At 44.1% G+C, this 13,740-nt stretch overlaps 1 protein-coding gene across 1 annotated transcript; it reads right to left on the reverse strand.

The window, feature by feature from the left end:
* Nucleotides 1-459: 459 nt before the first annotated feature.
* On the reverse strand, nt 460-3,215 carry ugt5g1 (UDP glucuronosyltransferase 5 family, polypeptide G1). The gene is made up of 2 exons (XM_035624135.2): nt 3,083-3,215; nt 460-2,154 (listed from the first exon to the last, which is right to left on the reverse strand). Exon 2 carries the CDS (start codon nt 2,150-2,152, stop codon nt 566-568), a length of 1,587 nt encoding a protein of 528 aa, XP_035480028.1. The 5' UTR covers nt 2,153-2,154; nt 3,083-3,215; the 3' UTR covers nt 460-565.
* Between the last annotated feature and the right edge of the window lie 10,525 nt (nt 3,216-13,740).

A 13,740-nucleotide genomic window follows, 5' to 3' on the forward strand; every position in this document is an offset into this window, starting at 1 on the left:
GTATTCATAATTAACTAAGATACTTAGATTTATTTTTAAAAGGACCCCAAAAGTGAGTTAAATAAAACATAATTTAAAAAAAGTGTAGTGCTTGCATTTTCTATGGGATTTAATAATTTGTCTATATTACACACTCCTTATTAACACTTGGTGGGTTCCTATTCATCCATATTGCCTGATCATACAGGACGTGGATGACACAAATCATAAACTCACCATGATGCACTTACCCTCTTATTTTTCTTTTGACCTCGATTTAATTGCTACCTCAGACAGAACAGTGTGGAAAGAGTAGCAGTATTAGTGGTTGTTTAAGAATTGAGAATTGAGAATTGTCCTTTAAGTATGAAGGACTATACTGTATGAGGTATAAATTAAAGTACTCAGCAAAAAACTCTTTTCCAATTAAATCTCTGGCAAAAACATTTCTATGAAAAGAATAAAGACTTCATAACAATCTACACTTGAATATCTTTATTTTCTGAAAACATCTTTAAACTATTAAGCTAAAATGTGTCAGCTGCAGTTTAACTATTTGTGGATGCTTGAGTTATGTTTGAATGAATCACTCTGCTTTTATCTTGCTCCTGAACCTCCGGCAGCAGAGAACCCTACAGACCAAGACTGAAGCCCAGACAAGGGCTCCAACGAGGGCCATGATTAAAACAGCCACATCCAGGCAAAAGTAGGAATACCACGGCAGACTAAAACTTGCTGGCTGCAGATGGGCTGCTCCTTTGTTCCTAATGACGTATTCAATCCAAAAGATAGCGGTGTCCATAGGAGACATTGGCCGGTCGCGGTGTAACTCGGAGAGATGCTTGATGTTGTTTCGATATGAGGGAGTCTCCAGGATGTCCTTTAGAGCCTCAAGGAAGTTTTCTTTGGTGAGTGATTTGACCTCGACCACACGAGCTGCTCCACGAACCTTCAGCCGTAGTACGTTGTCAAACTGGTCAAAGAGGAGCGGCAGGCCAAGAACAGGAACACCATGGTAGATGGCCTCATACATGCCGTTGGTGCCTCCGTGGGCCACGAAGGCGCGAGTTTTGGGGTGTCCCAGGATATCGTTCTGAGGCAGCCACTTCACCAGCAGGGTGTTGTTGCCCAGGGATGAAGGCTCTTTTCCCGAAAACCTCCACACCACCTTCTGAGGGAGCTGAGCAAAAGCAGCAGCCATGGCCTCTGTGGTATCACGAGGCAGGGCTGACACGATCGTACCCAAAGACATGACAACCACCCCATGCTCCCCCGAGCTCTGCATGAATGCCTCCAGCTCAGCAGGGAGGGGTCTGGACATTTTGCACTGGAAGCCCCCAATGTAGACCACATTGGGCATGGTAGGACGAGGGAACTCAAAGACAAAATCTGCCCTCAACAGCCAGATGTCAGCTGAACGCTCCAAAGACAGCAAGTCGGTTCCAGGAGGGAAGTGGCGCTGGAGCAGATCTGAGTACATAGGGTTGATGATAAAGTCCTGTTCAACAACACTATAGAGATAATGCAACATATTCTTGGTCCTTTCCTGAAAGTCCATCTGATCATGAAGTTCACTTCCTGACACAGGGACATAGGAGACTGGAGAGGGAGCAACGGCAAAGTGGCCTTCTCCGTTATTAATCCAGCGCACATTAAAAACCATCGGCAACTTGAGGTAACTACCCAGAATGACTCCTAAAGTCAGAGCAGGGTCCGTTAACATTAAGTCAAACTTGCTGTCCTGCAGCTTCTTCATGAAAACATTGTCATCTAACATCGTAGCAGCTGATCTGGCAAGGATCTTATGGCCATTTGCCAACATGGATGTGAGCAAGTGCTGCTGGCAGAAGCTGCGTATGAACGTCAGCGACCTGCGGCACTCCGCAACATTTCGTAGCATGTCATTGTAGAAGTCCTTGTTTGTCTCATCCTCCAGCATGCTCACGTTAATAGCAGTATAAAAGGAAGAGTTACTGGGAATGTACCAGCTGTGGGCGGAGCGCAGCACAGTGATGTTGTGGCCTCTGGAGTGCAGCTCTCGCAGAATCACCTCCATGTTGATCCAATGGCTGCCGTCAACGGGCACCACCAGAATGCTGCTGCCACTGCAGCAGGTGGGTTTGAGCAGCAGGAAGCAGAGCCCTGTCAGGAATATTGGGAGTGTGCTGGACATACCTGCGAGACAACAACAGATTTTAAAAAAACTATGTTAGAATGTTTTCTAGTCTGTCTATGCGGAAAAAAAAATTAAAAAAGAAAATGTTTTCATTTGTGCTGTGTAATATTATCTGCAGTAGTTTGTGGTTCAGTCTGTCGTTGCATTGTTGGATTCCCGGCAGTGTGGAAATGGGCATGGGATGAAAATGATTAATCTGCAAATGAGGAACTTGGAGCGGCTGTTGCTCAGGAGGTAAAGAGGGTCGTCCAGTAAGCTTCTCCCCATCTGCATGCCTTGGGCAAGACACTTAAGCCTAAATTGCCTATGATGGCTGTGCTAGCAGTGTATGAATATGACAGAAAAAGGTGCGATAAATAGCAGCGGCGTATTAACGTGTGTATGAATGGGTGAATGTGACTTGTATTGTAAAGAGATTCGATTGGTCGTTAAAACTAGAAAGGGGCCATACACAAACATAGTCTTTTCCCATGTAACTGAGCTATATTGACCTGCCTGCTCAAAACTTATTTGCAGAACAGCAAAACTAAATGACACATAAAAACAATGCAGTGTCGGATCAAGAAGTTTAGTCTTCACCTGCTGAAATCTGGGGAGGAGAACATCATTCTTATTGTGGCATGAGGGATCCCTTTTTTGGATGCCCCACACCTTTGCAGTCACAGATACAATCTAAAATTAAGTGTTGCTTGGCACAGTGCCAACAGAACATGTTGTCACAGTTTTAGGACATGAGAAAATACAACCAATCAAAGGAAAGCTGGTTATTCTGTTCAGGGTCACAGCCGACTGGAGACTCTCCCAACACAGCAAGAAGATCTATGAACATTCTAATAGTTATGTTTATCAGCTGTATGATTTCACAGTGCAGCATATTCAGTGTGACACTGTAACTGATAAGTTTTAAAAGGTAAACAGATGCCTCACCCGGTTCTTTTTGTATCCAAATCCAGGAGTTTGGCTTCAGTGCCAGGTCAGGAGCGAGCCAGGATATTATGTGGTATGTTTCCCCACAGTTTAACTTTGACACATATAGGTAAGCCCTCTTCAGCCAGGTCAAAGTCCAGTTTGTGGATTACCTATAATTTACAGAGGTCCAAAGCTTGATGTTAAAAGCAGTGATATGAGTTGCTATATTACTTTGCATATAGGATACTAGTACTGGAGTTTCCCTACATTTTGCTTTTGTATTAATTGTGTCAAGTGAATTCATTCTTTTTTTAAAAAATGTATTTACATCCACATATCAAGTGACAGTTATCAGATGGACGTACATGAATGGTTGTTGAATAGCAGGGTTGCTTTGGTTTGTGCTTCAGTGAAAAGTAACTCCTCAGTTCACCCCCCCCCCCTGCTTAGCTCAACTTTGCTGTTCATTTTTTCTTTCTTTTTTACAGATTCCTTTTTAGGCACTCACAGTCAACCGTCATGCACAAGTTTCCCTAGGTTGAATCGCATTGTAGACAATTCTTTAAAAAATGCAGTTAATTCAGATGAAAGTGACTGGGGAAATTGTCGGATGGAGCTTGGGGGCAGGGCCAAATCCAGACTGAGACACATTCAGGGAGTGTGAGACGGGAGTAGCAGGGAGCGAGGAAAGGAGGAAGCGGCAAGGTCACGCAGCGGAGGGAAAATAAAGTGAGCATTGGTGATTACAATAACAGCACAAGGCACAGTCATATCAGTGGGCTGCAGCCTTCCCCTCTCTCTCCCACTGCCTCTGTGGACTAATACAAACCTGAGAACGACAGAACGACCACAGAGAGGTTCTGATAGGCTCTAGAGTTTAAATGTAACATGAGTATGTTCATCACAGTCATGTACCCGCAAAAGTCCACTGACGTCAATTAAGGAAGTTATTACATTTATTTTGCTCTCTCCTGCTTAACAAGTGTCAACTCAGTCAACCTGAGCAAAGAGCTAGGAGCTTTATTAATCATTTTAAACAAGAAGTGCACTGACAAGCATGTTGCTGCTACAGCATATCTGAGAATTCAACACATTTCAAAGGCTCAGTGATGATTTGATACAGGTTAAGTGAAATAAATGACAACAAAAACCATCATGTATTTACAACAAGATAGGCACATCTGTAAAGAAAGATGTTGTGCTTTATAGAACTATTTAACTTGTATCTGTTCTTTAAAAGCTTACACATAATGTGTGCTCAAAATGCATATTTCCTATCATTTTCCATCTGCTGCAAACCCTTAACAGGGAAGACTTGACAAGGTTGTCATACACACAGTCAGCTGGTGGCCCTCCCACACAGACACACAAGATGGTAAGAAAGTAACATGAAAATAAAACCCAAAACCTACTGAAGTTCCTTTCTTCTAAATTCATCTGGAATCCGTAGCAGTTGTGCACAGAAACTAATTCACATGGAACCAGGTGGAAGGCATGATGGGATACAGGACAACTGGAGGGTAACATTCCCAGAAAATCCAGCAGGGGGGGACAACAAGGACCGTTTTCTTCTTCTGATTTTTGTGCCAAGGAACAGGGCAATGCTGAAATATGGCAGGCTGCTTTTGCAGTTTGCTGCTCTTCTGCCATGAATATTGATCACATTTTACTGGCACAATTTTCTTCAAATTGAATCACAACATTGAAGGATTGTGTATGTGTGTGTGTGTGTGTGTGGCAGCCTATTATGAGGGCCGTTAGGGAGATATTCCAGAATTACCTCTCACACACACAACTGAATGCTCTCAAACACACAACTGAAACGCCTTCCTGTTCAACTGAAATGCTTTCCTGTTTAACTGAAACACTCTCACAACACACAACTGAAATTCTCTCATACACACAACTGAAATCCTCTCACACACACAACTGAAATCCTCTCACTCACAACTGAAATTACCTCTCACACACACAACTGAAATTACCTCTCACCCTTATTGAAGCAAATACTGGCCATAAAGGTGAGAGTTTTACAAGCTTATTGTGACAATCACTGCAATGGCCACATAATACTTAATGTTTCAATGTGTTCACGTCAATGGTCTCCTTGACGACAGACCTGTAAATCATTGAAGCAGTCACAAATGCCAGTGCTTAAAAAGTATAGCAATCAGAGTCAAAGGCTGAGGGTTGGGTTAAGGGCCAGGGTGCTATTTTTTGGATGAAAATGGTTCAGTCAGCTCCACTATAGTCAAAATTAATCATTCCAATAATCACAATTGGTTATATGTGGTGGTATGGCTCTGTTCCGGGACCTCCCTGCCATTTCACGCACACACTTGGGAAGCCTGGGATAGGGAGAGCAAACCTCCCTATCCTTCAATGAGCCTTCATGGAAATTGAGGCCCTTTGCAGAACAGAGCAGGCATAAATGACAACACATGACATAGATTTAAGTCAGATACAGTATGAAAAGGTGCTGGGGTGGAGGCGGGTCGCGAAGTGGCGTTTAGCAGAGCAAGAAGAGTGGGCAGGTTAAAGCAGCTTAAATAGAGCGCACATGTGAGCTTTGCCAATTGAATGCGTAGAAGAGGTTCAGTCAGCTGATGTGGGCTGGCATAGAGATCTCTACTGTCAGATGATGTGCTGCATAGTGGCAGCGCTTGACATCATGGCCTGCCTTAACTCACGCTATGCTCAATGTGTTGCTATGGTGATCACTCAAACAAGGAAGGCATGAAATGGTAAACATGTATTATTATTCTCGTGGGACTCTTTTCTTTCTTGCATTCATTGCACCTTTCCAAAGTTGACCTGAAGCCCAAAAATCTGAAAACAAAGCTCCCGAGACGCTCGCCGGTTCCAAACTTTTCCTTCCTTCAATTGTTCTGCGCGATGATATGGTTCATTTGATTCACGTCACAGTGTTCACACCATTAACACACATACCTGCTGTGTCCTGTCACTTGATGACAGCTGTTTACTGTTAATGAGAACGCGCCCCTGCGTGAATTTCACATGAACCTGAAGTCAGTGTCAACATAAACTGACTGAGGGCTGTCTTTACATACAGTTTCTATGCTGCAATGTTTTCTGCGTTAGAGTTTAGATTCGAGTTTTATAAATACTCACCTGGTGTTGGAACTTACTAGTGGACAGTGATTTGATCACATTGAGCAAAAAGTGTCCCACAAATTTAAATTTAAATCTCTTTAAACATCGGAAATATTGCCAAAACAAAAAAAAAAAGCAAGACTTGTGCAAGAGGAGCACTTACTCAAAAATCTTTCTTACATTTTAAAAGTAAATAAAAAGGAATGAATACATCGACAGCGAGGGTAAACAGACTGAGCTGCTAGGATTTTCTCCACATGTATGTTGCGCTTTCTAAGTCAATAGCATTGTTTTTTTGTTTTTTTTAAAGGTCATTTTAAAATTGCCATGTTTTAAAAACATAATGTAATCAAGTAATTCGTGACAATGTAACTATAATTTAATCACACATTTTTCAAATTTTATCTGGTCTGATTATGGTTGCTTATTTTTTGTAATATGATAATGTAATCCAGATTACATGGAATCCGTTACTACCCAACCATGCTCATGAGGATGCTCTTAATTTGCTTCATCAAAATGCATTAAGATTGTACATTGCACAACAGTGCCCAAATACTTGGTGACACCCACGGATCTAAAATCTATCAATCTGTTAGCATTCCTGAACCCAAATCGGTTTGGAAGATTAGCATGTTTTCAATCTGAAGCACACGCGAGGAATTTTAGAGTGCTTTCTGTAAACGTGGACTAAAATAGCACCAGCTATCTCTCCCTATCACTCCCTCTGTGAGATATACCCCGTCAAATAGCATACAACAAGAGCAATTACACTGGGACAGGTCTTGAAGGCAATCAAAGATGCCAGAGGTCCATCGGTTTGATATAGTGGTCGTGATGAAGGGACGGGGTTGGTTCACCACCATCTTTTCCGGCATGGCTTCAGCTTCAAAAGGCAAACAGTAACTATGAAGACAAATCCGCTGGAAACATTCACATCTCTAGTCAAAATACTAGCGTCAGCAATAAGCAAAGGATACTCTTAAAGGTTATTTTGTGCCGCAATCTCCTATCCTTTTGCATAGGAAGGTCAAGTGTACCCTATGCTAAAGGAGATAGGAAAGGAAGCATTGAAGCACCCCCTTTCCTATGCATTTAGAGAATCCAAACAGCTCTTATCATGGCTGCTGAGGAAATGCTTCTGGGTCACTTCAAGATTTAGGAAACTTCCTTAGCCAATTTGACAATTCAACCGCACCCTTTGTGCTCCTAGTCCTCAGTGTTGTCTGTGTTTATGGCTCCTGTTCGCAATCTGTCCTGTTCCTGGACAGACCATAAGTCTGTTTTTTGGTTACTGTTTTTTTTCATCTTAATTAAAATATTATCTGTATAGTTCTCTGCATTTGGGTCATGCTCCTTGATCCTTGACACTTGTGTATGTGTATAATTCCTCTACTTCTGTCATTTATTTTATTTTAAGTGTTTCATAAATCTACAGGTTGCAAAATTCCCTTCCCAGCTGTGACATAATGCAATTCTTCACTTTAAGTAACAGCATGAATGTCACCCCTATAGCCCATGCACATATATGAGAGACACATGTGAGCCAATAAGCAATTCTTGAATATATGTAGCTCTAGCGTAAGTTTAGTCAGGAAGATTACTCTCACGTTTGCTTCGGTCATAGTTTTAATACTCATTCATCCTGCCTTTCCTCCTTTCCTTGGGTCGTCATAGCAATCAGCTGTTCATCCAATTGCATTGCTACACACCTGCCTTGTTAGCCTCTCATCTCGCCTGCTGTCATTTTAAATATGTTTTCTCTCCCTGCCTCAGTTCTCTCATGCTTCTGTGATGCGCACCCTCCACCTCCCCCATCACCACCCAGTCTCCTGGCTCCCATTATCTCCCCATTGAGTATATAAGCGCTACAGACTCTCCCAACCATCACATATATTCTGTAAAATCTTTAATAAATATTTATTCTTCATACACTTTTCTCTCCTGATGGAAATACATATACATAAATATATATATATATGACTTGGAATTATCCCAAAAATTTTTAAATGTGTGTTTAAGTGTTTAAGTAAGGCCGAGGTTGTTTCTCCATCTTTAATATTATGTTTTGATATTGATTTATATTCTGGGACCTGGTCTGTGCATTCAATGGATAAGACACTGTTATACCACTTTCACACCAAAATTACCATGTAGACCCGGGTTTTTTAAACCCGGGTCAACCCGCGTTTAATTGGCAATTGGCCACTTTCACGCGCGCCGTACAACAAAGAAGAAGAACAGTGTTATCAACAGAAAGCATGGTAGCCAGTGAGCCGGTGGTCAACGTTACCTTATATCTTGTACTTGTCACTCTTTCAAAGTTTATAAACTCAGCGCAGTGTTATGAGCCAAGCCTGGCCCTTTAAGCAGGTGGCCGTATGGGTTTTGAAGTGTGGTGTGAATTATCTTGGCCCGCCCTACAGCTGAACATGACGGGGGACAGCAGAAGACGCATGTCACCGACTGGTCTGTCCTGTTGGATGAGTGTCAGCACCTAAGACAGTCAGACATCGGAGACTGACCGTCACACATCCATTTCAGACGTCATCATGCCAAGTACTGAGATAGAGGTATGTGAAAAGAACAAATGAGCATGTCCTACACTCATTGTCCTGTGACGGCCCTGGGCCGTGCGATACTGGTTTTCTGCTTCTGGTTCGTTCAGGTTCCTCCTGCTGGCCTGGCGTATAAAAACTGGATGGTATCAAGATGGTCTTGTCTCACCCTCTGGTTCTCCGGCTCCACCCTTTTATTCATGTTGGTTTAGTTTTGCGGGTGCATGGAAAGTGTAGCTGCAATACAACACTCACACTTCACCACCCTTTACTGCCTTGACACGTTGTAGTTTACTCAAGTTACCTTCAATAAATGTGTTGTTTATTGAAATGGCTGCTGTGCGTGGACCTCCCGTCTCTGTTATGCTCTTGAACGAGCTGGGCATAACAGTCCTCTGTGCTTCAGTGGCTCTATGCTTTTGTTCGAATGTTCTTCATCACATTCAATTGGTGGTTGTTGATTTGGCCATTGGCTTGTATTCAAGTCTCTTATTTTTGTATTTTTTCAGATTAGCATTTTGAGCAGCATTTGATGTTTCATTCAAACACTTCAAGACATATTCGGATTTTGCATCTTCTCCACAAGGTCGGTCTGAAAGCCCAGAGGAGCTGGATGGATTGGGGTAGAATAATGTGGAAAAAAATAGCACAAGTCAAGTTGTAATATTTCTGATGTGAGGTTTGGATAATCAACAAGTTTGATCATTAACATAACTTTATTAAAACAATGTTATTGATTTGTAGCAAAGGTCTTTGTGATTCCGCTTCATGAAAAACTTGCATAAAGTACCACAAAAAGCTATGTTTATCTAGAAAGGTGAGGTTTTTGGCAGTGTGTAATATCTCAAAGTTATGTTAAGTGTGAAAGAGTAGCATCAGTTGCAAAGCTTGAGTTTGCGGTCTAAACCTGTCTGCCAATACAATTATTGTATTCTTGCATTTTGTTAAAAATGCAAGAAAAATGCAAGAAAACTTCTCTCCATACTTAAAAAAAAAAAAAAAGTTAAAAGTGTTCAATGTTGCGAGATAAATCTTGTTTGTTGGCCAGAGTCGAATCACTTATAATTAACTCTCAGTTGAGAAATAGTTGGTCTCGAAACAGAGTGCGAAAATGAAGTGTCTTTAAATTAAACCTGTAAGTGTTATTGTTGGAACACTTCCAAATCGTTGTCCACACACACAGGTTAGAGTTTCTGTCATGAAACCGGTGGAGTGTGCTTTTGACCATGTGTGTTAAAGTACATTGCTCGGTAAGTAAGGCCGAGGTTATTTCTCATTCTTTAATATTATGTTTTGATATTGATTTATATTCTGGCACCTGGTCTGTGCATTCAATGGGTAAGACACTGTTATACCACTTTCACACCAAAATTACCATGTAGACCCCGGTTTTTTTAAACACGGGTCGACCCGCGTTTAATCGGCAATTGGCCACTTTCACGCGCGCCGTAAAACAAAGAAGAAGAACAGTGTAATCAACAGAAAGCATGGTAGCCAGTGAGCCGGTGGTCAACGCTACCTTATATCTTGTACTTGTCACTCTTTCAAAGTTTATAAACTCAGCGCAGTGTTATGAGCCGAGCCTGGCCCTTTGCGCGGGTGGCCGTATGGGTTTTGAAGTGTGGTGTGAATTATCTTGGCCTGCCCTACAGCTGAACATGACGGGGGACAGCAGAAGACACATGTCACCGACTGGTCTGTCCTGTTGGATGAGTGTCAGCACCTAAGACAGTCAGACATAGGGTGTGGTGTATGTGTATGACAGAAGAAGAAGGTTGGCGCTGTGTTCGAGTACGTAGCTGCAGCCACAAGGAGAACGGGCTCCGCACATCATCCATGTTAGCGACAGTTTATGGCCACTGTGTAATGAGAGACCGCCTGACGAGGCCGTGTATGTCCGCCGAAGGGTTGAAATAAAGTGCCCCGTTCTAAACCTCATCGATGATCTGGATTGTGTCAGTTGTTACCATCAACGAGCCAAAGCTAGGCTAAGCGAGCTAGCTACATGCGAGAGGTGTCTTTACTGCAGCTGGTGAGGTAGCAGCAGTTGCCTCCGTCATCGCGCGTGTGACGTTCACATCAATGCCGATCGGAGGTGAAGTCGATTATTACCCAGGTCTATTGCAGAGTCATCTGACCCGGGGCTGAATGCCGATTAAATGTTTTCACACTGCAGAAAACGCTGGGTGTTAGCGGATTTTTTTTTGGCCAGTGTGAAAGGGGCTTTTCACTGTATGCTGCCACGCGGTTACTCACGTTAGCCTCCCTAAGCAGTGATAACTTATCCATACATTTATTTTGCCAAAACGTTACGTTCGATGACAAAAACTGTGGCTATGATGAAAAGTTTGAGAGAGAATTTTCATATTGAGCTGTTAACTAAGCTAAGCAAGCAAATGCTAACTTGAGCCCGTGTTTTTGTTGTGGGATGTTATTGACTGTCTGGTTTCAACAAAAACATAACAATTTCAACTTTGTCAAAGGAATTAGTTATTGCTGTTGTTTTCAGCCAAATGGTAGCTGTCTTGAACACCATTTTTGTCTCGAAGGCTGTTGCTGTTGCATATCCTGCCAAAAATCAGCCAAGATTCGTTCAGCAGAAGCAGCCAACCATTGTTTAAAATTTCTTAAGGTATGTAAAATCAGCTTTTTGTGTGCTGCATGTCTACGTAAGAAGTGTGAGGTGCATAGGACTGCTAGAATAATTCTTATTGCTTATCTAGTATGCTTTTCTAAGTGTAATATAAATGTGTCATTAAACCTACAGTCTCACTACATTCCTGGAGAAGGTTGATTCACGACAGCCCTTCCTCTGCATTGAAAATCTGCAATATCATTATGCATGAACAGTGTGCTTTCACAGTAGGTTGTAGGTTTCACAGTTAGCTTGTCCATCCTCCACTCTGCCCACATTCAATCAGTATGTCAACTGCCACACCAGAGAAAATAATACACTGGACTTGTTCTATGCCAATACCAAGGAGGCATATGAATCAACACCCCTCCCTCCCCTGGGGAGATCAGATCACAACCAGGTTCATCTCCTGCCTGTGTACAAACCTCTCGTGTACAGGCAACCAGCTGTGACCCGCACAGTTCGAAGATGGTCTGAGGAGACGGAAGAGGCTCTGAGGGACTGCTTCGATACAACTGTGTGGGAGGAACTCTGTGATCCTCATGGGGAGGACATCGACAGTCTCACTGACTGCATCACAGACGATATAAACTTTTGTGTGGAGAACACTGTACCCACCAGGACTGTATGGTGTTTCTCAAACAACAAGCCCTGGATCAGTCCTGACATTAAGGCTCTCCTTAAGGAGAAAAATAGGGCCTTTAAGTCAGGAGACAAGAAGGAGCTGAAGACTGTGCAGAGGGAGCTGAGGAGGAAGATCAGAGAGGGGAAGAACGTGTGCAAGAGGAAGATGGAGGAGCAGCTGCAGCAGAACAACGTCAGTGGAGCCGGGAGTGGCCTGAAAACCATCTCAGGTCACAAAAAGACAGACTCCCAGACTGCGGGTGACCAGAAGTGGGTGAACGACCTGAACTTGTTCTTCAACAGGTTTGATCAGCCACCCACTCCTTCCGGCCCAGTCACTCCAGCTGCAGCCCCCCTCATCTGCACCCCCAGTACACTGCCCCACCCCCATCTCCACAGCACTCAGGTCACAGACCCCCACTGCTTCAGTTTCTGCTGCCCCATCACTTTCATTTCACCTCATACCCCCACCCCCTCCTCCTCTGACACCTTCAACACCCCCTACATCTTCAAACACTCAGCCCCCGTCCTCCACTCTGTCCCTCTCCACAAACCAGGTGAGAAAAAAGCTCAGGAGAATCAAGGCGAGAAAGGCTGCGGGTCCCGACCGGATCAGCTCTCGGCTCCTCAAGTCCTGTGCAGACCAGCTGAGCCTGAAGCTGGGGAGAGTTCCACAGCTGTGGAAGACATCCTGCGTGGTACCAGTACCAAAAGTACCGCACCAGAAGGACCTCAACAGCTACAGGCCGGTGGCTCTTACATCGCACCTAATGAAGACGTCGGAGCGCCTGGTGCTCGTCCATCTCCGCCCCCTGGTGAGACCATCGATGGCCCCGCTGCAGTTCTCTTACCAGCCCGGCATCAGGGTAGATGACGCCGTCATCTTCCTCCTCCACAGAGCTCTTTTTCACCTGGAGAAGCCTGGAAGCACTGTGAGAATCATGTTTTTTGATTTCTCCAGTGCCTTCAACACCATCCAGCCGGTGCTCCTGGGGGACAAGCTGGAGCACTCAGGAGTGGATCACCACCTCACATCCTGGATCATCGACCACCTCACCAACCGCCCCCAGTATGTGAGGAGAAGGGACTGTGTTTCTGATACAGTAGTCTGCAGCACAGGAGCTACACAGGGAACAGTCTTGGCTCCCTTCCTGTTCACCCTGTACACTGCAGACTTCATGTACAGCACAGCCACCTGCCATCTGCAGACGTTCTCTGACTATTCTGCCATCGTCGGCCTCATCACAGATGACGATGACAGGGAGTTCAGAGAACTGACTCAGGACTTTGTGGACTGGTGCCAGTGGAACCGCCTCCAGATCAACGCTGGAAAACCAAGGAGCTGGTGGTGGATTTCCGCAGGCGCAGTCACCCCCCCACAACACCGGTGAACATCCAGGGAAAGGACATTGAGAGAGTGGACTCTTATAAGTACCTCGGTGTTCACCTGAACAATAAACTGGACTGGACAGACAACACCATGGCACTCTACAAGAAGGGCCAGAGCAGACTGTACCTGCTCAGGAAACTTAGGTCCTTTGGAGTGAAGGGGGCGCTCCTGAGGACCTTCTTTGACACTGTGGTGGCATCAGCCATTTTCTATGGAGTGGTCTGCTGGAACAGCATCATCAGCTATCATCAGTGATGGACGATGACTCCCACCCCATGCAGGACACTGTCTCTGCACTGAACAGCTCCTTGAGCGACCGGCTCCTTCACCCTAAGTGTGTGAAGGAGCAGTATCG

This window comes from Scophthalmus maximus, chromosome 2, assembly GCF_022379125.1.
Source record: "Scophthalmus maximus strain ysfricsl-2021 chromosome 2, ASM2237912v1, whole genome shotgun sequence".
NCBI classification, from domain to species: domain Eukaryota; kingdom Metazoa; phylum Chordata; class Actinopteri; order Pleuronectiformes; family Scophthalmidae; genus Scophthalmus; species Scophthalmus maximus.

Excerpts from the sequence above, each read along its gene's own strand:
- ugt5g1 (XM_035624135.2), bottom strand. The coding sequence starts at position 2,152 with ATGTCCAGCACACTCCCAATATTCCTGACAGGGCTCTGCTTCCTGCTG.